The sequence below is a fragment of the Triturus cristatus genome, chromosome 9 (genome assembly GCF_964204655.1).
Source record: "Triturus cristatus chromosome 9, aTriCri1.1, whole genome shotgun sequence".
NCBI lineage: Eukaryota > Metazoa > Chordata > Amphibia > Caudata > Salamandridae > Triturus > Triturus cristatus.
Genome location: NC_140592.1, coordinates 517,708,866 through 517,734,126, shown reverse-complemented (window position 1 = coordinate 517,734,126; position 25,261 = coordinate 517,708,866). Strand labels below are relative to the sequence as shown.

Sequence of the window (25,261 nt, the reverse complement as noted above, 5' to 3'; positions counted from 1 at the left end):
GCCACATTAACAAGTAAATGGCATCATTTTACATGCCATATGACTGGTTTTCCTTTGTACTAATATCTTCATATGAAGTCAGTCTCATTCTGTTAAACCCTTCTGGCTATGCAGAGGGGGGAAAGGTAGTAGATAGCCTTGAGGTCCAGCTGGGTGTGAGTATGGGTGCGGCTGTGCTGTGCATAGGCTCTAGTATTTTGAAGAGAAAGATCTGTGCTGTATGAGGATGCTCTCTCCTGCTGGAGTGACATCCCAAAAGTGTGAGAGGAAAGGTAGCAAACACCACCAGCGCAAAAGCCATTGTTGCACCTTCTAATATCTATTACTGTTCTACAGTTTTCCTGTGTCCTTGCCTAACTGGGATTATGTGTTGTGTGATGAAGTTGTGGTACTTCCATTAGAGGCCTGTCCTTCTGTATACCTATTGTTTGTTCTTGCTAAATTTGCTCTCCTTTGCTGCAGTCACTGCTGCTGCTTCCTATTCCCTCTGTTCTTGAGTTGTCCTTTGTTAACAGTGCTCTTTGATTGCTTTTCTATGAAATCGGTGTACCTTAGTTTTTCTTGTAGCTTATTGTTGAGGTCTACAAAACTGAAAAGGAATCTCAGCTTTCAAAGTAATTTTGGGCAAAATGAAATATTTTTGGATACGATTGTCCATGGCGTCACAATGTTATTTGTCACATTTTTTTGTGGGTTTGCAGATTGGATTACATCAATGTTCTTGTATTCTTCCTCCCTCAGGGACGTATCCTCAGCTGACTTGGTGATTAAGAATCATCAGAGCATTCGAGCGGAAGTGGATGCTCGTGCAGACAGCTTCACCCTGTGTATTGACATGGGTAATGCACTCTTGGAGAAGAACCACTATGCCTCTGATAAGGTATGGGGGTTCATCGCACACATGTTCACATCTATACCTTCTGCTGTTATCTGCAGCAATACCTCCCCAATTTCACAGAATTGCACATGCTGAACTGTGCATTGATCAGTGCCCACCACCACTCGGGTTTGAGAAATGTGTTGGCCAATACAACCACTAGAATCAAGTAGTCATTGGCTTTTCAGGGCCCATGGACCGATCAATGTTGTCATAAAATGGATTTGGATTAGAACTGATCTGATATGGCACTTGCTGTATTGAAAATCAGGACCATTATTTGCAATTTCATTTCACTAGGGTTACCATGCCGCCTACAAGTAGCCATTTGCCTGGGAAATGCTTACTGATCTTTCCTGCTCCTAGGTTTGGCAACATAACACAGATACACACCCTCACCCTTGCATTTGTGGTGTGTCTCCTCAGATACAGTTTAGGCCAAGCAACTTAATATCATTAGCCGATGATTCTTGGGTGCATTTTATGGATACGATTCATCAAAAGAGTCCTGCTCAGATTTTAAGTTTCTGAGTAAGAGAAGTAAAAGATTTTTAGTAGTGTATACATGAAGTACTTGTAAATCACTTTTTTTTTAATGAGCATTTCACCCAATGTTAATGTGCAGAGCAGCCGTCAGTTGTTGGGCTCTTAAGCAAGGGAATTGCAGAATGGCTTGGGTGTGCAAATGAATGTACAGTTAAAAGTAAGGTGTTGGAAAATTATTATGCTCTACTTTTATAGTCCTGAACATGGATCCTTGTGCACTTTCTTTTTCTACTTGTTTTATTTGTTCAGATTTCAGAAAAGCTGTTGCAGCTTCAGGATCGGCGGACGGAGACCAATGACAAGTGGAAAGACAAGATGGACTGGCTGCAAATAGGTAAGCACTTATGTGGTACGAAATCACAGTCTGCTACAGGAGTGGGTGGCATGCAATCCAGGGTTAACCAAACATTACGTTTAATAGTCTTCTCAATTGTAAAAATAGACTTTGACTGTCTTAAAATATTTGACTTCTGATGTACAAAGGGTCTTAGCCATTTAATGTTTTCAGGCAGCAAAAAAAGTCACAAAGTAGTTGTGCTTCTCATTGTGAGCTGCAAGGTGGCTGGACCATCCCTTAGCTGCCCTGCAGGAGATTGGAGTGTGTACAATTAAGTTAATATATTTTTTTGTATTTATTTATTTACGGTTTTACACAGTGATACAAATACTGGGATTTCCCAGATCTGTAGTGTGCTGATTTCTAATCCACGAATGCAAGGACTTAGTTCAGTGCGGTACACTGAGGAAGACCTACCAGTTGGACCCCAGCCCAGTCAACTAACCTACCAAGTAGTCCTGCACGGGTAGAGTTGTCCGTTTACTTATCAATCCTGTTCAAGTTTTAGTTACACATTGGTATCCCAAACCATCTTTAGTTCTTGAACGTAATTAAGCATAGCACTAGGAGCAACAGGGATTTGTTTAAAACATTTATTTTAAAAGTCTTAATCTAATAAGAAATGTGCATAGTAACCACAGAGCATGAAAATATGAAAGCAATACTGCATGTCCTAAGCAGTGAGAATAAAATAAACATTTCTGTTCAGAAAGTTCCTAGCATCCCTACACCCTTATATTGTACTTACAAAATGAATTTGGGCTCGTAGACCTGAGATTCTTAACAGACTTTTTGATACACAAAATGCATTAGCTCTGTACACAAGTTGATTTTAAGAGGCCATTACTAACATCTTGAGATCTATACACCAAAGGCACTATTAGAAGTGTGGCACCTGTCTTCAAAGATATTGAGCAAGAAGTGAGACGCCGTGAACATGACATTCCTATGCTCCGCTTAAGATAAGCAGGCGAGAAAACAGAGATGCAAGCTAACCTGACCTATTTAAAATGAAGTCTGTCACAGTATTCACAACAACAGCGCCTAATGCAGCCCAAGGTATTTGTGTGCTTTACCTGTAAAGGTTAAACCAACATAAGAACAGTTACACCTTGTGTGGAAAAGGTTGCCGATAGGGGAAGTATAAGGGATGAAAAGCAAAGAGAAGTTGTTAAACATTATGTCACATGAATTTCGGAGGAGGCTGAAGGTCTTATTTTAGATAGAAAAAAATCAGGTAAAATTTCTGGGGTTTTCTGAAAAAGAGAGAATGGTTCAGTGAAGTCATCCATTGTTTGGGCTAAGAGTTCCAGGATATGGGGCTGTATCGGAAAAAGAGTTTTTCATGGCAAGACTTGTGTTGAATATAATTGACTCAAAAAAGGTAGAGCCCTTGCTCGTCAATTCTCTTTAGTGTCCTAGTGTGTGCAAGATTGATAGATCGGAAGGGTTTTTCAAATAACTCTTTATAAGCCAGGCACCATATATTAACTTTCCTTCCAAGGTTAGCCAATGTACGTCTTTAACAATGGACATTGTGATTGATTTTTATTCTTATAGGAGACTAACCTGACAGTTGAGCAAAAGACTGCAAGGAAAGTGTTTGGGGAACACAGATGAGCAGGGTTTTACTGGAGTTCAGTATTGAGATGATGAGGGCATGCGCTGCAGATTTCAATTTGGTTTTTTTTATGAGAGAGTGGAGGAAATTCACTTCAGGTGGTAAGGTTGGTGAGGCACCATTGCGTTTGAGCTCAGTCTTTGAAGCTGGGTTGAATTTGCTATGCTGTTTTTCAGAGATATAAGGAAAAGTTTGAGTTTCTGTGGGCTCAGCGTTATTTAATTGTGTGATATCCATTGCTAAATTGTCATGTGTTAGGAATATAGTTGTTGGATATATTCCCAAACTGTTATGGCAGTTGTGAAACGTGCATTTTGTGAATCACAAACTGAAATTGAAATACAGTTGCACTAGCTTTGCCAAAGCAAAGTCTTTTGTGTTTCAAGCCCCTAAGTAGAAAAGGGGCCTTTATTTAATTATTTCTCTTAAACACTGTGACCCTTATTACAAGTCACCTGTTAATTGAGATTTGCAGAAACCTAAACTGAAAACAGCCAGAAACTCTAGGGGAAGTTGCAAGGAGGAATGGACCCAGAATCACCCATTCATATGGTAATTACGGATTTTAGAGGAACCTCAAGGTTATACTAGAAATACTCACTCTGCACTCTGAGTTAATCGTACACCTGGCAACATTGACCCACTAGGGCGCGGGTTTAGCAAGTCCAGGTCTGGGGCACTTTTAATGCAGTTGTGTAAGTAGTTCGTTTTGAGAAAGTAGAATATTTGGACAAGCCAAAGAGCCTTACTCATTGATCAAGTGACAGGAGTATGAAAAGGTTGAACTATGCAAAACAGTAAGGAAAATAATACTTTGGTAACTCTTTACAGAAAAGATTTTCCATTCTACTATAGCTCTGCAGACTTTGCCAAGTGTAACCCTGGGGGTGCTAGAGGGCGCACGGCAAGATGGCCGCTCTGTAGAGCAGCTCTGCCGGCCAAGTAAATAATCCTTATATTATCCTGAACATCTGCTCTCGCTTACGGGCAAAACGGTGGAATATGCATTTGGGAAGGTGTGGAGGACAGCGTCACCAAAAGCTGCGGTCGACGAAGCAGAATTCGGAGCGGATCGGCAGCTGGAGACATCCTGGGCCTGCGATGGCAACGTGGTGAGCCGAGACCGGCCTTTGCGGTATGGACTAGTGTGGGCCAGAGTGGGTGCTGGAGCTGCGCTGTGATTGTTGTGGTGGGTGCGGCGCCGTTAGACCCTAGCACGGTGGGGCTGCGGGGCGTGAGCTGAGGGCTGGCACGCTCCTGACACGGTGTGGAGGCGGGTTGTGGGTGTAGGCCCCCCTTGACTCGCCGACCTTGCGGCCTGCCGGTGCGGGGGAGCAGGAGCTGTGCTGCCGCTCGCGGCTGTGATCCGGAACCCCCGGGGCCGCCCAGATCCAAAAATGAGGGGCTGATGAGTATCGGTGTGAGACCTTACCTTTCTGCTGAGAGGTGCGGCGTGCGTGAGTGCACGGGAGACCTCTAACTGCTTGCCGGAGACTGCGGCCTACAGAAGCCAGTGGGTGATTCCCGCGTATGGACGGCGGCGCCATTTGGTGACCGGAAGAGACAGCGATCCAGTAGCTGGTGAACATTTAAATTAAGTTTTGGGATGGGATGCTTTTGAATGGTCCCGGCCACATTTACACAAAGCCACGGTAAAAGCACCCTGAGACAGGCGGCAACATTGTGGTACTGCAGTGCTTCTCTCCTTCCCCCTCGTTTTTTGCAACGGGGATCTGATGTGGCAGTGAGACCCATATTATTACAGCACTGGAGATTGCGGCATTGCTGCCCTTGTTGTTTCAGACCCCGTGGAATGTGGTCTTCTGGCTGGGCTGTCAGATCTTTGTAGCTGCATGCCCCCTTTACTTAGTAGCTGGGACACTATTCTGGCTATGTGCTGGCGGGTACTTCTTCTGCTGCCCGCCTTTACAACTGGTGTTCTTTTTTCTGACCTGGCATGTCTCTACTGCAGTGCTGCTGATGGAGATTTGAGGTCATATTGGCAATCACAGTGTTTTACAATCTAAGCAGTTCCTCTTTCCCCTTCTCATTGATTGGTCTTCTGTGTCATATCGCCGAACAGTAAAAGTTTTGCCTCCTTTTTTATTTTGCTGTCAGGGCCTTGCTCCGACCAAGATCGGCTGTGACATCATCATGGGTAAATCTGAGCGCGGCCAGCCGCTGCTCACGTTTGAACCACGGAAGTTCAACCGGGCCCCTCAGCATGCAGTCTCTGACTCTGAGGCGGCCGCTCCCACTACGCAACTTTCTAACATTGACAAAACGCTACTAGCGGTACAGGCAAGCCTTCAGTCCATAGATGGTAAGATTGACCATCTGAATCTACGTATGGACCACATGTCCGCGAAGTTGGATAAACCGTGCAACGTCTGGGAGAGGCGGAGACCCGTATATCAGACGCGGAGGATGGGCTACAGCACGTAACGGATAAAGCAGCATCTATGGAGAAGATCCTGGCAGTCATCCAGGCCCATAATGAAGGCTTGGAAGTCAGATCGCGCCGAAACAATGTGCGCATTACGGGACTACCAGAATCCACAAATACAGTAAGATTGGAAACGTATGTGGAGAATCTGCTCCGTGAGCTCTTTGGGGCAGAACAGCTTTTGCCAGTCCTGATAGTGAAGCGGGCACATCGCTCGCTGACTGCTCGCCCGCCTCCAGGTGCACCTCCGCACCCTATCATTGCCCGCCTTTTGAGTTATAGAGATCGGGACACTGTACTTCGGCTGGCACGTGAAAAGGGCACCATCACGCATCAGGGGAACAATCTAGCCTTTAATCCTGATTTAACGATGGCGGTTAAGGGGGCTCGGAGACAGTATCTGCCTGTAAAGAAACTCCTAATCGCAAAAATCCCATACGCTATGCTATACCCTGCAAGACTGCGCATAGAGGACAAAGGGAAATACAAGATTTTCACCTGCCAGAAGGTGGCGATGTCCTTCGCTAAAACTATTACAAGACGCAGCTGCTCTACTTCAGCTAGTGCGGGTCCTGGTTCCGAAGAAAGCAGTGAATTGATGGACGAAGGATAGGATCCGTGATCAGCACGTGTTGTCTTGAAGTTGTTTGATGTGTTGTTGCTATATTGCATTCTTGCCCGCTGATCACACTGTTGAAATGACCTCATATAACAATGTGTTAGTAACTGATATGCACCGTTAACATGTTTTCTCTGATATTTTGTTAGAAATGTTTACCTTGCGCTAAGAGCTTGGTATTTGCAAGGTGCGGTTATAATTAAGCGTACGGATGTTATAATGATGACTTGGCCACCTCCTGTGCTAGCTGGGAGGATTACTGTGCTCAAGCGCCCCCCTCATGGGTGTTCCGTGCAACTGGTTTCTCCCTTGGTATCGAACTTGGGAATTGATTTGGGAGGTTCGGGAAGGCTTTGGCAGGTTGGGGTTGCTGAAATGGGTGGGGGTTATTGATAGAAAGTTTGATCCCGTGACTGCTTTTGTATTTAGATCCTCTAATTGTGGAAAATGTGGTCGTTCTGGCACCTACAGCAGTACTTCTCTCCTTGGGGGGACGGTCGTTTCGTTGCAAGGGGCTGGTGATATCCCAAATCTGATTTGCTGCAATTATGTATAGTGATGTGATGACCGTCTCCTGCATGACATGGAACGTACGGGGGCTAAATTCACCGAAAAAGATTCATCAGGTCCTGGCGCACTTGGACCGCCATGGTATTGGTATTGCCCTCATACAGGAAACTCACCTAACACAGATATCAGATAGGTTGGTGGGGAGTCATTGGGCTGGATATCGAGTTGCCTCCTCGTATTCTTCCTATAGCTGAGGTGTCCTTACCCTTGTCAAGAGGGGTCTCCCATTCACTGCAATCCAAACTCATACCGACACAGGAGGGCGCTATGCTATCTTGTTGGGCAGGCTATTACTATTGTTAATACCTATGGTCCTTACATTGATGACCCTACACTATATGAGTGCATTTTTGCCACTATCCGAACACTCCCAGACGCTGTCATACTTTGGGGCGGTGACCTAAATACACATTTGGATCCACTCAAAGATAAATCTAGATGCAAAATGGGGCACTCTCCCGGGGCAGCGCGTGCGATCAAGGATGAAATGGTAGACTTGGGCTTACTAGATGTCTGGCGGCATAGACACCCTGACGCAATGGAGGGCACACATATTTCCTCCGCACATGGCAGCTGGTCCGTCTTGACTACTGGCTGATGAGTGAAGGGGCAGTGGGCTGGGTGACTGACGTGGCTGGATTGCCGCGCACACTTTCGGATCACTGTCCTGTCCGCCTTGTCCTTTCTGTCCCACGGACTGTTCCCAGGGCCTTCACATGGCGCTTTAGGCCTGAAGCGCTGTCGGACCCGGTGTACATGGAGACGATCCGTGAAGCTGTAACGCAGTATTGCGAACATAATAATGGGTCAGTGGATAGTGCAGGGGTGCTTTGGGAGGGTTTTAAGGCCACCATTTGGGGCACCTGTATCAGTACAACTTTCAGAATATTAAAGGATTTGAGGGGACAACTGACTAAGCTTGAGATCAAGCTAAAAAATCTAGAACAAGAATACGAGGCTCCACCATGCGAGCAGACTCTGGCTTCCATTAAAGAGGCCACCATAGAACACGCAAAACTGGCAGAGGAAGAGATGAGGTATATCTCTAAACGATACAGAGCGCGTGCCTTTGGTGAGGGTGGCACACCAGGACACCATTTACCTCATAAGATTAAATTTCGAACGGAGAGAGAGGTAATTACTAAAATCACAGATGAGGTGGGCCAAGATTATCATAGCATTCCAGACATAGCCAATCAATTCCGACATTTTTATGAGCAACTATACACCTCCCAAGATGAGACCGATATAGCCGATCTCGATGATTACCTCTAACAGATAGCCATCGCATGGCTTTCGGATGGTCAGAGGGAATACCTAAATCAACCGATTACGGTGGAAGATATCCATATGGCGATAAAAGCAAAAACGCCGGGCTCCGACGGCTTCACATGTGAATTCTACAAAACGTATATTGAAGAACTCTCCCCTTACTTATTGGAAATGTACGCTGAAGCGTATGATGTAGGCAAACTGCCCCCATCGCTTCGCGAGGCACTAATTAAAACACTACTAAAGAAAGATAAACCCCCCACCAGTTGCGAATCGTTCAGACCTCTGTCACTCATCAATATAGATGTCAAAATTTTGGTGAAGGTTCCATCTACTCGTCTCCAGCCGCTCATGCAAAATCTGGTTCTACCCGACCAGTTCGGCTTCATCCCGGAGCGCTCGACCTCCCATAATTTGCGGACGTTGTTTGCCACACTCCACACTCTTAATCCTGAATTGCCGGCGGCGGCGATCATGCTTGACACTGCCAAGGCATTTGACTCTATAGAATGGGGCTATCTTTTTTATATTTTACAGACAATGGGCTTTTTGCCCCTTATTATTAATTGGGTGCAACTTTTATATGCAGGACCAACGGCGTGGGTGGAGGGCTACATATCGGACCCGATAAAGATAACGAGAGGCACAAGGCAGGGGTGCCCCTTATCACTAATGCTATTTGCTCTAGCACTGTAGCCCCTAGCCTGTCTCATAAGACAATATAACAAATACGCGGCACTTAACTTTCATCATCGACCTCTCATTATATCTCTTTATGCAGATGACATGCTGCTTTTCATACGTGAGCCCCGCACATATTTAGCACCAGTTCTTCGAGAATTCATGCGGTTTGCCCGCTTCTTGGGCCTCCATATCAATTGGTCCAAGTCGGTGGTGATGTCATTGACAGAGAGCACCACCCCGCATGACCTTGATTTTCCCCTTCAGTGGTCCACAGAGTCAGTAAAGTACCTGGGGGTGTGGATTCACCGGAACCCAGAGATTGTTAGTCACGAAAATTATGGAACAGCAAGTGGATAGATTGATAAAACTCCCGCTTGCTGACCGTATTGCTTTGATTAAAATGGTGGTGTTACCCAAGTTTTTATAACTTTTTAGTAATATTCCACTTCAACTCACTCAACAATTTTTTTAAACAGGTGTGAACTCTGTTGCTTTGTTTCGCATGGGGTGGCCGGCAGGCACGTGTGGGTTGGAGGACTCTCACATTGAATTACAAACATGGGGGATTCAATGTCCCCGATTTTTATCTCTACTATCTTTATGCACAGGCCCAATATGCTCATATTTGGTTCTCATCACGTGCCTTTGTCCCCCACGTGGCGGTAGAACATTGGGATACCCATCCTATCCCGCTGAGCTCATTAATAACTCATTCTCACAGGCCGTCCGCGCACTCCATATTTAACACCATTCCCTCTACGGTAGCCGCTTGGCAGGCATTGGGGCGTGAGGCAGGAAAACTCCCTTTATATTCTCTGCTACTACCGGTGGCTTATCACTCGAGCGTGTCTGTAACACATGAACAGGGTGCCCTGCGTACATTTGAGCAAGTGGGCATATCCAAGCTGCAGGATTTATTTCCGCATGGCACTTTTCTGACTGACGCAGACTTGGACTACATTCAGAATAAGACACCCCTCTTTATGTTTTACATATACAGATTAAAGAAGGCGTAGCTGATACATTACCCCACATTCCCAACGGAACCGCCCGAAGCATTGACATTGCACACACTTCTCATTGCCCCCACTGGACATAAGCTAATAACTAGGTTATATCACGCTGCTCGGGAAGACAGGCCTCAAAACAAGGACAAGAGCCTAGACGCCTGGAATGTGTATCTCGACCCACCACTCACTCAGAAGGAATGGGAGAGCTGTTACCAACTCACTAGCGCCCTCACCTCTAATGGAAATCTCCGAATTATACATTTTAAATACCTGCACCAGGTCTACTACACTCCATATAAGCTTTTTAAATATGGGCTCAGAGACGCGGATGCTTGCAAACGATGCGGGGCACTGGGTGCAGATTTCTGGCACCTAGCCTGGACCTGTAGACGGGTGTCAGAATACTGGGTGGCTGTGACCACTACATTATTAAAGATTATTGGGATCACATTGCAGTGCTCTCCACAAATGTTTGCTGGGGTTAGTTCCTTCTCTAAAAGGTGCTGTGGGTAGGTTGGCGAGAGTGCCATTGCTTGTTGCTAAAAGACGGGTGGCGATGGTGTGGGATAGTACACTGTGCCCTACAAGGGAATTGTGGCTTAAAGATCTGTCACAGTTGGATGCAACCATGGCGTTTGACACCCTTGAATGGGCTTACCTCTTTGCGGTGCTAAAGAAATTAGGTTTTGGGCCCAAGTTTATAGGGTGGGTGCGCCTCTTATATGCCAAACCGCTTGCGAAAGTGTCTGTCAACAATAAGACGTCGGAGATATTCACACTTGGTAGAGGTACGAGACAGGGCTGCCCTCTGTCGCCGTTGCTATTCGCTCTCTCGCTTGAACCGCTTGCGGCTTGGATACGCAGGGATGTGGCCATCCGCGGACTCCGGTGGACTGAGGGTTGGGAGGACAGGATCTCGTTATATGCGGATGATATACTGCTTTATCTATCTTCCCCGGCGCGTTCCATACGAGTGGTGTTAGACATATTCGCCAGTTTCGGAAGAAACTCAGGGTTTCGTATTAACTGGAGCAAGTCATTGATTTACATGCTCCACGGAACAGCCCCCTCCCTCCCAAGAGAATGCACAATTCAGATAGCGGAGGACGGTTTCCGCTACCTAGGGATATTCATAACCACTGACGTCAGGAAACGATACGACAAAAACCTGCTACCTCCATTGCAAAGGCTCCGAAGAGATGTAGAGGTCTGGAAGAAGTTGCCCCTGTCCCTACTTGGGAGAGCGGCCCTATTCAAAAGGATGGCTGTGCCTAGATTCCTCTATGCCCTCCAAAACTACCCAGATGTGGTACCGCAAGCCTTCTATAGGGAGGTCGAGTCCTTACAGAGAGACCTACTGTGGGATGGTAGGCCCCGAATTGCGCTAGGCAAGCTTACATTGGGGTGGTATGATGGAGGTATAGCCCTTCCAGACATCAGGAAATACTATTGGGCAGCGCAACTGGCTGCAATAAACCAATGCCAGTACGGAAGCGGAGACGACCCAGCATACAGAATGGACAGGTGGTTGCTACCGGGAGGTGACTTCACGAGATCCCTATATTCCAGACCTACTAGGTATCTGCTCACTGGCCCCACTAAACATGCAGTCCAGATATGGCACGTGGCCACCAAAGCCCTGGGATGGGCCAATAAACTTACATTAGCAACCCCCCTCTGGGATACAGAGCAGCTGGGTACTCTGGGGCGTAGCAAAGGCTTTGCAAAATGGGACCTCATCGGTATTTCGCACATTAGGGACTTGTGGGGACGGGATGGAGTGGTGACGTTTGCTACTCTGCAACAGACATACGAAATGGCGACGTCGGAACACTTCCGTTATACACAGATAAGGCATGCCCTGCAGGCCACCATCAGACCCGGCACGGAGCTCCCTGAGGCATCCCCACTTGAGGATAGACTGCTTGATGGGCATCTGCCAGACAAATGTATATCTCTCACATACAAAAAGCTCATCCATCACACCCCTGACCCCCTTGCGGCACTCAGGGAGAAATGGGTAAGGGATGGTCTGGAGGTGGACGATGAGGAATGGCAGGAGGCACTCTCCTCACCCAAGGAGGTGGCTATATCGGCAAAGTTAAAATTAATACAACTAAAGATTTTACATAGAGTCTACCTATCAGGGACCCAGCTGATCCACATGGGGAGTGGTGCGGACGGGCTTTGCAGGAGGGGCTGTGGCATGCAGGGTACATTCCTACACGTGCTCTGGGAGTGCCCAGTAATTCATGGCTTCTGGCGGTGCACACTGAAAGTTATGAGTGCGGTGTGGAGGGTGCCCTTGTTGCCTGAGGCCAAGAGATGCCTCCTGAATGTGTGGGAGCCCACAGATTTAACCGTGCACGGGAGGTTGTGGGCCACGCTTGGGCAGACGGTGGCGAAGCGCAACATAGCGCAAATGTGGGGGGCCGCCGCGCCACCTACGTTAAAGAAATGGAAGGAAGATATGGACTGGTGCATGATCCGCGAGAAAACTATGTTGCACGGGGTTGTCCCAAAAAATGGGTGGCGATTTGGACTAAGTGGAATGCATACCGGGGAGGGATATGTGAGCCACCGGCTATCCCGTCACTAAAGGACCACTGTACAGTGTGAATTGCAATGTATGTTATGTAACTCTGCCTGCTACGTTGAAGAGAATGTACCGACGCATGTGTAAACTGATGCAACTATACTCTGTGCGACACGAAGCTGTGTAACATGACCAAAGTTTTTATGTTAAATAAACAGAGTTTAAAAAAAAAAAAAAAAGATCTGTCACACTGTAGAGAAAACCTAGCCCTCTACGCTGAGGAGTTACCACAGTCCTCAAGGCCAAATGACATCTGGGAACCCTTAGTGACATACTTATGTACTGCTTCCCATCGAGGTTCAAATGAAGCCAAAACTACGTAACCATATATGCCGTATACTGGCTGTAATGTTATCAGTCTGTTTAATCTTTTTCACATGTATATTTCAGATTTAGTCACAGGTCTATTTGTTCTGTTTTCTTTGGTTTTTTTTAATCTGTTTATATCTTGCATATTGGTCAATTTGATTAAGAGCTACGATATGCTGATGTGTCTTGATATTTTGTGTACCATTTGTTTACTGTAATTGTCATATGTACAGGATATTGTGAAAATCAAGTAAAAAATTAAAAGACTTTGCCAAGTGGAACCCTGTCTACACTTGACTTTCAAGGTGGTGAGGGCAAGTCGTCACAGGCTTCTTTGGAATATACTGTGGCAGGCAAGAGCCCAAAACTGAACAACCAACCAAACAATACAATACAATACTATATTGTGCAGACCAGTGCTTGTCTTTTATGAAAAAATAAACTACTTCATTCACGCAGCATAAATAAATGACTACACAATTTGATGGGAACATCATACAGGGTTGTAATCTAATTCTTGGTTTAACATTGAGACACTATATCCTCCTCTGCCTACTATCCTTTCCCATGCTATGTTTGGGATCCCATGACTACAGAGTCCAAAACATTACTGATTTAAGCATTGATTAGGCACAGGTGCAGATGATGTCAAATCCAGTTACTTGTCAAGCGTGCAACTCATTTTAATGCCCTTTTATGCCTTTGGCAGAAGTCTCAAGCATACGAGGCAGACTCTATGTGCAATTGTGTCTTGTCCCAGGAGCTGGCTACGCCTCTAGTTTACCTGCTGTTATGCAGTTTTAGCTGTGTTGCAAATCTAGTTCAGACTCCTGTCCTCATGGTGGAAGATGCTCTCCTGCGGGGGCCACAACAGTAGCCTTGCTTTGGACAGTGTGTGTGGGAGGGAATTGATTGGGTAGATTTGCGGAGCAGTGTTTGTATTAAGTGACAGCTTCCAGCCCACTTGTAGACAGGTAGTCAGATTCAACAGTTGCGGCCTCTAGACCTAGTTATCCATGGTGGTGTCTTCGTCAGTTGCGTCCTCCAGGATGATCAGGGCTCCTGGCTTTAACAGCGATGCAACTTCACTCTTGAAGTCAGCAGTAATAGCTTCAGTGTCTCACCCAAGGCAGAGTGCCAGGTGACCAAGTGATACTTAATCTTGTAAGGTTTTAGTGCAGCTCACATAGGAACCATGCAGGAAGAACGATGGGTCCCCTTCACAACACGTGTCACTCCTGGCTTCACTGTCTGGGATAGTCTGCTTTCTTTGGGTACTCTTCACTCTGGGAGCCTGCTGGGGTTCATGTCAGTATCTACTTTTCCTGGGGAGTTGCAGGCAAGCTTCCATGCACTTCAGAGAGACCCTCAGCAGCTCAAGTAGAATTTGGGACTGGTATAAAGTGAGGTGTTCTGAATCCCACTTTTACATTAATTTTTCCGAGAGGGGATGGGTATTTACTGGCAAAGGCTTCAGAACAAGTTTGGGTTGGTTCTCTTTTAAATGTAATTCTTGTGCTGCTCCTCGGGCACAGCCTTTTTTGAAAGGTGATGGCTCTCAGATCAGATGGAGATGGGACTGGATTGAGGCAGGAGTATCAAAAACAAGGGCACAAGTAAGTGTGAGATCTCTGCACCTAGCTGTCATCAGTGTCCTGAAGAAGCAGTCTGAACAGACGGAAGGGCATGCGCTGCCGAGAAATACTCTCACCTTGAAGAACAGAAACTGCAGTCCCACCCCTCACACCCACCATCTGCCAAATGGTGTTGCTGAGGAAGAAATAATTAACAGTGCTTTGCAAACAAGGCTTTCATTGAGTTTTCTAACGGTAGCCCTGTCTCAATCGCCCCTCGTGTGAGGGCTAGGTCTTCACTGTCCACAGAACTGCAGGGAATACACCTCAGTGCCTGGTGGAAGCTGTCCTTTTCTTTCATTTTGTACCATGCTAAACTAGAGGCATCCAAAATGGATTCTGCCAGCCCCAGAACTGACTCTGTTAACATAAAGAATCTGACTACCTTTCTAGTGCTTAACCCTCACTCTGCACACATGCACTTGTCATGCACAGGGGTTGTCAGCGTTAGGATCTTCATATAAGAGTAGAACTTTACACAAGAGGGTACAGTAGACCGCACTCTCACCGACCCAGAGAAAAGGTTCCAGTCATACTACAGCTTGATGAAACATGCTGCGCTTCCACAACCTTTTTATGTGATTTTGCACCAGGGCAGGGCCAGTAGTCCAGTGCCTTCTATGAGGGCACGCTTGGTGCACCCCTCCAGGTCAGAGAACATGTTCTCGACCTCTCATTACTAAGGACAGATCTAGGCCTCTGCCCACATGCTAGATTAGCATGGTGCCTGGGCCAAAATAAAATTTGGGATACCCATTTCACATGCATTCAAACATTCAGGGAACATTTTAGCTTCAACAGCCCTACTTCTTTGTAGTGTGTCACATGCAGGGAACATTCATGTCCTGATAGCTTCCTAACACAAGTTCTTGGTGTTACCAGGAAGACAATACAACTTGGTGTTTAATTTGTTGTTTATCATGAAAAAGTAACCTTCTCTCCAGTCTTTTGGTTTCAAAGTCTTAGAAACAAGCATATTGCTCTCTCATATAAATTGCAAAATCAAATGCTTAAATTATTTGAATGCTGACATTTGACCAGTGACTTAGCACAATCTTCAAAGTCGTCTTCACAACAGAATTTTATTGTTGAGAGCCAGAGCAGAAGGAATGCCTCATGCGGCACCCATGATACACATATACAATAGCAAAGAGGGTCATCAAAATTTTTAGCATGATCATGAAAATGGTCACACAGAAAACTAATTACAGCGAAAAAGAATAACCAAAAGAAAACAAAAATGTACCACATGCTTCTGTCAAATAGAGAGAAATGTTGCATGCGTACGGGAAGTCCATGCCATTTGAAATTGCATCTTACAATTCTATAGTACCAATCTTCAGAGTCTTCTTGTGGCAGATGTTATCCTCTTTTTTCTGTCTTTTTGGATGCTGCAGTTTTGAGCACAGAAAGCTTCCCCCCCCCACTGCATAGTAGACTTGTGCAATGGAAGCCTGATAGAATTGTCACAATATACGCAGCTGTTGCCACCCTAACCTGACTGGTTTGCAGGCAAAGCTTAGCAAGAGAGGGATGACATTTATGACTGGCACCTAGTTGGGAAACCAATGTAAGAGATGAACTATTCTAAGAAGAATCTGAGATTGATTGACTCCAGTCTCTCAGCATTGAAGAAATGAGAGGTATATGCTCAGTTTCCATCTTTTGGCAGATGCATTCAGTGCAGAAATAAATGAGCGTGAGCTCAACCAAACATTTATAAATTAAAAGCTTTCCTGCCTGGGTACCCCTGGTGCACACCACTAGATATGTGCAGTTAATGTAATTTTCCAAAGATATGAGTTTGTTACTGTATGAAACAAACTCCACTAGAATGCAGTTTAGATCAGCTTGCGGAAAGGCATTCTGTGTGTCTCCATATCCTTCCCTCAAAAAATGCTGAAGAAGAGGGAGCAGAAATTAACTAGTAAGACAGTGTACATGATTAACACCTTATATGATTTTGAACCTGCACAGTCCTCTTAGTTGAGAGGAGTATTTATCTGGGTTTTTGGAGCTCTGCGGACAACCTACTGTAAGCACTTGATATTTAAGATGACAGCCCCCTTAATACCATGTGCTGTGCTCATTAATTCTTCAGAGTTAGGTAACACTCGTGTATAATTCAAGTTTTAAAAGACCTACATTACGTCTGATCGTTTATCTACTGTGAAGGTGGAGGAAGACATGTCTGACATGAAATACTTGTATGTGTGTTCTGGAAACATGTTCACCTTGTTTGACTACTTTCAGCTTTCTCCCCTTATACTTCTTTTTCTGTTTTGCTTCCCATTTTCATTCCCTCTTTCTCTTTTATTTTGTTTCTCTTCTTGCCTATTGTTTGCCTTATCTTGTTCTTTCTCCCTCCCAAATGTTCCTTTACATCCTCTTCTTTTGTTATTACCATCCTCTTCTATTCCATTTCCTTGTCCTTCTTTCTCCATTCTCCACCTCCCTAATTCCTTCATCCTTTCCACACTGCTCTCTTCCAATATTCTAACTTTTCTTCTCCCTCCCTCTTTGGTATCTTTTCCTTTTTTTACTACCTTTGTATTTCTCACCTACTGCCTCCACCTGATTTCTCTCTAATTCCCATTTTACTCTGGCTCCTTTTTTTCTCCCTTTGTTGCTTTTTATTGTGTCTGCATCTCACTATCTTCTTCCCATCTCCCTCTCTAGTCATGGAGGTGTTGATGTTTGGCCGAGATGCCAATGTAGCCGAGGCCTGGCTTTCTAGCCAGGAGCCCATTGTGCGATCAGCTGAGCTGGGCGGAAATGTGGACGAGGTGGAGAACCTGATCAAGAGACATGAAGCTTTCCAGAAGTCGGCAGCAGCCTGGGAGGAGCGCTTTGTCTCCCTAGAGAAGCTGACTACAGTAAGCTGCCACAATAGCCATACTGGGAAAAAGCAGAAGTGGTACTTGACCAATGACACAGACATGCAAAGCAGATGCAGGAGGGGTCCCCAAGGGAATAAAATCACCAGAGCAGTTGTACGTCTGTATTAAAGTTAAGAGCTGAATATAAACAAGCAAGTAGAATTCTTGTCTAACCCTACCGTCGCCGCATTTGACTGGTCTAACTGCCTCTGCAAATAACTAATGCAAAACCAGATTTTCCCCTCTTTTTACACTCTGCTATGCCTATGTTGTGCATTCTTTTTCTAGTCCAGGACTGGATTGTAATCTAAGTTAGGCACCTCCCTGGCTTGGGCGGCTTAGAGGGACATTGTTAAAATTCCCAGCACCCTGGGGCCTGTGAAATATCTGTTTAGTGTGGGTATGAATAATCTGACACTTAAGGGGTACAGCCCATCTGATCTGTCATAGGACCTGACTTGTCAGGAAATATCCATATTTTACTCTTGATGTGTCAAGTCAGGCCCTTGTGCTTGTAGTTGCTGCGTGTGCATGGCATCTGAACCCCTTCGCGTTCTGTAGTACTAAGGTGCTTTGAACCAGTTTTCATAACTAGCAATATCATCCTATCCATGCCTCCTTCCATGACTTCCCTATTGGCGTTTAAACAGGAGTGTTCTGCAGGGTATTGCTTGGTGTCAGCTTTTGCCAGCATCAAGAAACTGGATTTGTGTTAGTTTTCTCAACTAGGATGAGAGGAAATCTGCTTGAGGTTCATTGTAGCCTTAAGCATTTGTGCTAGTGTTGGCCAACAGTTGTCTTTAGGTTAAAGACAATATTTTTGCTCACCAGCTGGAAGAGAAGGAGAGGCGCCGCAAGGAGGAGGAGGAGGAGCGAAGGAGACGTCCACCTACTCCACCTGAGCCAGTGATAGAAGTTAAAGAACCTCTGCCCACTGAGCACCAAAGTCAGCTGTGTGCACTGCCACAAGACAGGTAATCACATACATTGGGGTGGATTTCACTCTTGCCAGCTGCATCTGGTTCTACTTGTAAAACTAAGTGTCTTACCTCAGTCACACTTTCTCACCTGAAGTACTTATTTGCTCCTGAAGTGAAGGGCACATTAAAAGACTACTTTTTATCGTTACAGCTTGGTGGATGAGTACAGGCCTCAAGTTCTGAACATCTAATTAGTAACTGTTCCTGTTGACTCCCCATCTTCAAAAAATGCTTCAGCCCCCGATTCTTTGAAATGCTTGTAGTATGCAACTAAGATGGCTGGTGGGTCAAGAGTGGCTCTGTAGCACTTAGTGACACTGTAGCACTTAGTGGCACCGTTTACACTGTACTTCTCTCATAAATGTGCTGTCACACCTGGGACATGATTTCATTTTACCCTGCTCCACAGATTCCAGAATTCAGCAATATCAGGAGTGTTTGATCGTTTTCTTTACATTTCCAAAACTCATCCAATTAAAACCTAGTATTTCAAATCCTACTGGGTCTATAAAAAGATCCGCCACAAACTCAAATGATGATGTTCGTATTTCTACCGGCATGATGTTCTCAATCATCTGCGGGCGAGGGATGCCAAACAATATATTTATGCCTACCCGTGGGGCGTGTGGGACTGCCCCTGTAACTTCCATGGGGGCAGGTGATGATCAGATCACTCTCCAAAGCCGTTCTCCAGTCTGGGGCCAAAGAGGAGGCATAAGTATGCTTGCAAATTTACACAATTATACAGCGGTATACAACTCAACCGAGTAGTCCTTACCTAGCTCCAACATAAATCGATAATGTGCCTTCACGTTTTTCACTTTGATGGCAAATAAGATCGCGATTGTCTTGCAAACTACAGTCCTTCTGTTGTGAAGTTCACTAGCAAAACCACTGACATTTTGAAACATGTTTCCCAACTCAGTGGGCTGCTTCTAACTAGGTGCTGTGTGATTCTGTGTTAACCCTGTAGGAGTTGTGTTCTTCTGCACTGCAATCAACTAGAACTCAGAAAGGAAACACAAGCCAGTGCTGGGTGATGTACCTTTTATTAAGCAGGTATCCCACTTCTGGACGTTTGATATTTTAAGCGACTAACACCAAGTCCAGTCCCAACTCTTTTAATCTAATGCAAGGGGTAAGACTAGTTCCGAAAGTTTTGTGTCTCAAGTAGACTCTGTTACTGAGAGTGTGTGCTCCTGCTTGTATGATAGTTCTAGGATCTATGACCGAGTTTTTCATCCAAAACTTCCACAATCTATACTTGCATGTTTGCAGATTGAGATGAATCAGCTGAGAGCATTTTGATCTTGCACCAGAGGTGTTGGATTTTATTTAATCTGCAAGTTGGCCATCCACAAACTCCATCAATTCTGGTCATTGGTCTCATATGTTTGCCCCGGCTCACTTGATTGTGCTGCAATGGGGGCCTTAATTTTGTTCTTCTCTTTCTGATGTGTGTACCTTTTGAACCTATGCAGAGCTGCACCCTGAGACTTTTGACTTCGTTGATTGTATTTCCAATTACCATCGCATATGCACTTGGTGCGCGTGAGTTGCCTATTCAACCACCATACCTCCCCTTTTTTCCTTTCAAATTGGCGGTTCAGACTTGGGAATCCTTTCTCCCACTAGTGGTATCCATCACACTCTGTGTGTTCTTCTCTCTGCCACTTCCCTTCAAAGAGGAAGATAGGCTCCACTGGTTGATCCTATGATGGCCCATGGTCTGTACATTCATAGGACTACGGAGCACAACGTGAACTATCAAATCAAGTCAGGGAAGGCAATCCAGAAATGGGCCTTATCATTGTGGATTGTCCTTTGTATAAATCTGCTCTTTGCTTTGTTCTAGAAAGAGCATTCAGAGGATTATTATGCTCATTCCACCAGAGCAAAGGCCACTACAATGGCATTGGCTGTTGGACATCTTCCCAGCTGCTGCGTAAGTGATTGTCAATACCTTCACCAGGCATTACTCTACCGACTCAAAGGTCCACAGAGAAGGTCATTTTGCCTACTCAGTCCTGCAGGACATCCTGTTGTAAAATCCTCCCCTCGGATCCACCACCTTCGTGGGTTTGCAATCAGTCCAAAAGAAGAAGGATCTGTGCTTAGAAAGATCTATCAGAAGAACTTCTCTTCATTTACCCTCTAACCACAGATTCCTCACAGATCTTGTTTTACCCTCAAGATTTCATACACTACATTTTCACAGTTTGTCAGTCACTCCACATCTGAGAGTGTGGTAAATGTCTATTGTGAACTGGTGTCAGCATGCAATGGTGGCGCCCTGATATTGCTCTGTCAACGCATTTGAGACTGGACAAAATCATGAGTCTCGCTGAAGGCCCCACCTGCTGGCAGGCAGGAGCTCTTCCAGTTTTACGAATCCGGTTTGGCACCAGAGGAGATTCCAAAGTTGAGGAATCTACAGTTAGCTAGAGTATCTACCAGAAAGCTAATTACAAAGTAATTTACTTGTCCCTTTCTCTCTTCTTCCCCCTCTCTCTCTCCCTTTCTTTGCCATCTCCCACCCTCTACTGCCCTCTCCCCTCACTGCCTATTTCTTTCTGTTCCTCTTTCTTTCACTCTCCCTTTCCACTGAGTGGCTATCTGTATTTGCCTCGCTCCTCTGCTTTCTCCCATTCCTCCTTTTCACTTCTGTTCTTTTAGTCCCCCTTCCACATCTGTACAGTGCCTTACAGTCTTTATCGCCTTGTCTATTTCTTTTGCCCTCGCTACCCCGCTCTTTATCTCCGATCTCCGTTTCTTTTAAAGGAAGGTGCATCTAATGTACAGGCAGGGGCCTTATTATACATAGTGCCCTGGAGGCCCCACAAGGATTCAGGCTTCCTTCTTGCAGTCTTGCGACACTGGGCACTATGGTTTTAAAGGAGAGGCTGCAGATGCTTGCATGTTGTCTTCTGTAATATGGATTACGCCTGTGTGACCCCATGCAAATGAGGGAAGCCGTTGCCTTTGTTCCCACATCATATTACGAACATGGGCACAGAGGTAAAGAGACTGTCAGAAGTTATATTGTGTACTGTCTCAGTGGGCCAAATTTTGTGCGCCTCCCATGAACTCTCCTTTGAAGGGAATGGGAACATCTCCCTTAGAGACTGGTGCAGTCTATCATTCACCCAGGTTCATGGGAATTCCTGTTCATCCTTAAATGTCAAGCCAAGTCTCCACCTTCAGTGACAGGTGGACCAGGCAGATTTAAACAGCTTGCCCATCTTTAACCAAATCAATATTGCAATATTGCAAGGGCTGGCACGAGTATAAAGATCCTGTACTGTGCATTCACTGTAATAGGGTGTATTGTCCCCATCTGCGCCCCGCGTACACACTTAAAGGCTCGCCATTCTGTTGAGTGGTGGTAGTGCTGCCTGTCTGTACGATGGGCCCAGGATATTCTCTATCAAATATATGCAGGAGTGGCAGAGGCCCATCCTCACCAGAGGTGCAGCCAATGATCAATCTTTCAAATGCTATTTGTAGTCTACTAAGAGCAGCATAATCCCCACTTTACCAGAGGCATAGTTAAAAAGCCAACATAAGCTATATGTTGGCTACTGATGAGCAACAGAGTAGTAATGCAACAGAATGTAATCTTTACTTGGGGCTCAGTTAAACAGCCAGCATAAGCTATATGCAGGCTACTAAGGAACAACCAAGAGGTAATGCGTACAAAGGTACAGCCCTGGACTCACTGATGTCCAGGGCTTTTCGAGTCCTTCCATGGGTGCCAGGGTGCAGCTCATAAGAAGAATGTGGAGCAGCATTAGTACAGATCTCAACTTGAGGAGAGCGTGTGGAGGAGAAATAGAATGTTTGGAGTTACTTAATCCGAAATGTAGAGGACACGAAGAGGGAAAGAGGGGTCGGGAAGGGTGGGAAGCAAGGGTTTTGGCCGTAGGCTCTAACTGCCCCAAACAGGGCGGACCACCCTAGCAGATGCCCTGTCAGAACCCTGTTCTGTGGGCCACAGGACACTCCGGAGTTACTGGGCCCCAACCAAGGTGGTTGAGACCTTTAACCCCTGATGTCCTGGGGCCCGCCCTACTATGGATCCTGCTCAACTGGGTCAAGCACCGCCTTCTGCACCTAACTCTCAGCTGGGTTGCGTTGCTTGAGCAGGCAAGGCTCACTCAAGGGAAACGCACACTCACACTCACTCTCACACACACTCTTTCCAGGAGGCTCTTGGTGTACTGGTTCCTGTGAAACACCACAAAGAGGGGCCAGGTCTCCAGTACTTTGCCTCTTCGACTACCCTCACCTTCACCCTCTCAAACCCATTCTACAGGGGACCCACTAGATATCTCTCCTCGGGGGTCTCCGCAGTCTGATACAGCTGAGCATGGTGGGGGACAGGACACTTATGGTACACCACTACATATTAACCCCTGGATAGCTATGATATCGATCCACCAAGGGACACAGATCCAGATCTCTATCCCTCCCGACCTTCCCCTTCTGATGACTTAACATCTTATCAGGAGCTTATAGAGAGAGCTTCTTCTTTCCATCAAGTGGAACTCCATAAAGAGCCCTTGGCAGAAGATTTCCTCCTAGATATCCTTTCCTCCACTCACAGGGCTACACAATATCTCCCAATGCTAAAAGACATGCTTAGGCATATGGACAGCATCTTTAAAGACCCTATCTGAAAGAGACAATTAGTTATAGATTCCTTACCTTAGAATTACCCCCAGGTGTCAGACTGGATCCGGAGACATTTTTTCGTAGCAGTACCCCTGCGCGTCGGTAGGTGGTGCCGGTCGACTCTGCGTTCGTCGTCGGCGTTGTGATCGCCAGGGTGACGTTGCGGTATCTACTTTGACGCCGCCCTCAAACGCTGACGTCAGTTCTTTTTTTTTCCGTGCCAACCAGCGCAGATCCGGAGAGAGCGGTACCTCTAGTCACTTTTTGACAACTATTTTTTGGCTTTTGTCGACTTCTTTTTGAGTCTTTCGACTCCTAGTGCACGTATGGATGTCCTGTCCTCGAACCAGCTTCAAGGCTTGCAAATCCTGTAGCAAATTGATGTCGGTTACGGACCTGCAACTCGTGTGCCTTTGGTGTTTGGAGTGTGACCACGACCCGAAGTCGTGCTCCGACTGCCGGGCCATGAACCCGAAGTCTTTGCCGGAGGTCCCGGTCGAGAGGGAAGTCACGGGTCCGGTCGCGGAGCCGTCACAACCACTCATCGTGAAAGTCTTCAGCTTCGGGTAAGTCAAAGCACAAAAAGAAGGCGAAGAAGCATCGTCTCTCTGCCCAGAGTCCTGAAGAAGATCAAGTGTGACCGGTCCCAAGTCATCCTTGTGGCTTCGGATAGGGCACGAAGAGTCTGGTATCCCAAGCTTCTTACACATGGCCATCGATCCTCCGATCAGACTGCCTCTTCGGGCAGATCTTCTGTTGCAGCAGCAGGGGACGGTCCAGCACCCAAACCTGTCCAGCCTCCACCTCCTTGCGTGGAGATTGAGCGGCGACAGTCGACAGACTTCGACTTTCTTCCCGAAGTCTGTAATGTTAACTTGGCAGCCAGACGTCCCTCCACTAAAACGGTGTACGCCTGTAAATGCAACAAATTTGTAGCATGGTGCACCGTAAAGGCGGTGGATCCCCTTTCTGCTCCTCTTCCTGAGGTTCTTTTGTTCCTCCTTTCTTTGGTCCAGCAGGGCTCTGCTCTGAGCACCCTTAAGGGAAATATATCAGCTATTTCAGACTTTCTTCGGCTTCCCATTCAGCCTTCTCTTTTCAAGTCCCATATTGTAAATAGATTTCTTAATGGCATTACTCATCTCTTTCCCCCTGTTCCTTTTGTGATGCCCCAGTGGGACTTGAATCTGGTTTTGAGGTACCTTATGTGCGCTCCTTTCGAGACACTTCATAATTGTCCTCTCAGACTTTTAACAAAAAAACTGCTTTTCTGATTGCAATCACCTCTGCTCGCAGGGTGAGTGAGCTTCAGACTCTGTCTTCTAAGCCTCCTTTCCGTTTATTCAGACAAGGTTGTTCTTCGAACCTGACCTTTTTTCTCCCCAAAGTGGTTACCTCTTTCCACATTGGACAGACAGTCACTTTGCCCACCTTCTTCCCGCCCCCGCATCCTTCAAAGGAGGAAGAGAGGTTCCACCGTCTCGATCCAAAACGTGCTCTATCTTTCTTTCTTGATTGCACAAAACAATTCAGGGTGGATGACCAGCTCTTGTTGACTATGTGAGCGCCAAGAAAGGTCGGGCCATGCAAAAACAGACCCTCTCTCGGTGGGTCGTTCTTTGCATCAAAATGTTTTATTCCTTGGCAAAGAAGGAACTTCCGGTAGGACTGCACGCCCATTCTACTAGGGCGACGGCAGCCACTACTGCTTTGGGAAATGGAGTCCCCCTCAATGTCATCTGCCAGGCAGCCACGTGGGCATCCCTGCACACGTTCACGAAACACTACTGCCTGGACAGCCAAGTCTGGAGAGACTGCTTCTTTGGCCGTTCAGTTCTCCAGGACTTTCTGGTGTGAACTTAGTTCGCAGACCCACCTCTGGGGTTGGTATTGCTGGGGTATCTATTCTAAGGTAAGGAATCTATAACTAAATGTCTCTTTCAGATGAACAAGTTACTTACCTTCCTTACCTAACGATGTATCTGTAAGAGACATATATTAGTTATAGATTCCTTACCGCCCCACCCATCCGTCCCCGTTCTGCGAACTGACTTCTAGGGTAAGGGACTCCCTTTCAAGGCCCTAGTTTTGTGCACCAGTGGTCAGTGTCGTGCATGGCTCTGCGCTTGTGGCGTGAAATGTCATGTAAACACCTGAGGTCAGCGTGCGAGGGCAGCGTCTAAGTAGATACTGCAACTTCATCCCGG

General features: G+C 46.1%; 1 protein-coding gene across 3 annotated transcripts in view; it reads left to right on the top strand.

The window, feature by feature from the left end:
- The window catches only part of SPTBN2 (spectrin beta, non-erythrocytic 2), a 935,599-nt gene that overhangs the window by 831,383 nt on the left and 78,955 nt on the right, over nt 1-25,261 (top strand). For all 3 annotated transcript variants that reach the window (XM_085625501.1, XM_085625502.1, XM_085625503.1), the window contains 4 exons: nt 742-880; nt 1,673-1,757; nt 17,201-17,397; nt 18,232-18,374. In XM_085625501.1, coding sequence (XP_085481627.1) covers nt 742-880; nt 1,673-1,757; nt 17,201-17,397; nt 18,232-18,374 — 564 coding nt within the window. The remainder of the gene's footprint in view (nt 1-741; nt 881-1,672; nt 1,758-17,200; nt 17,398-18,231; nt 18,375-25,261) is intronic.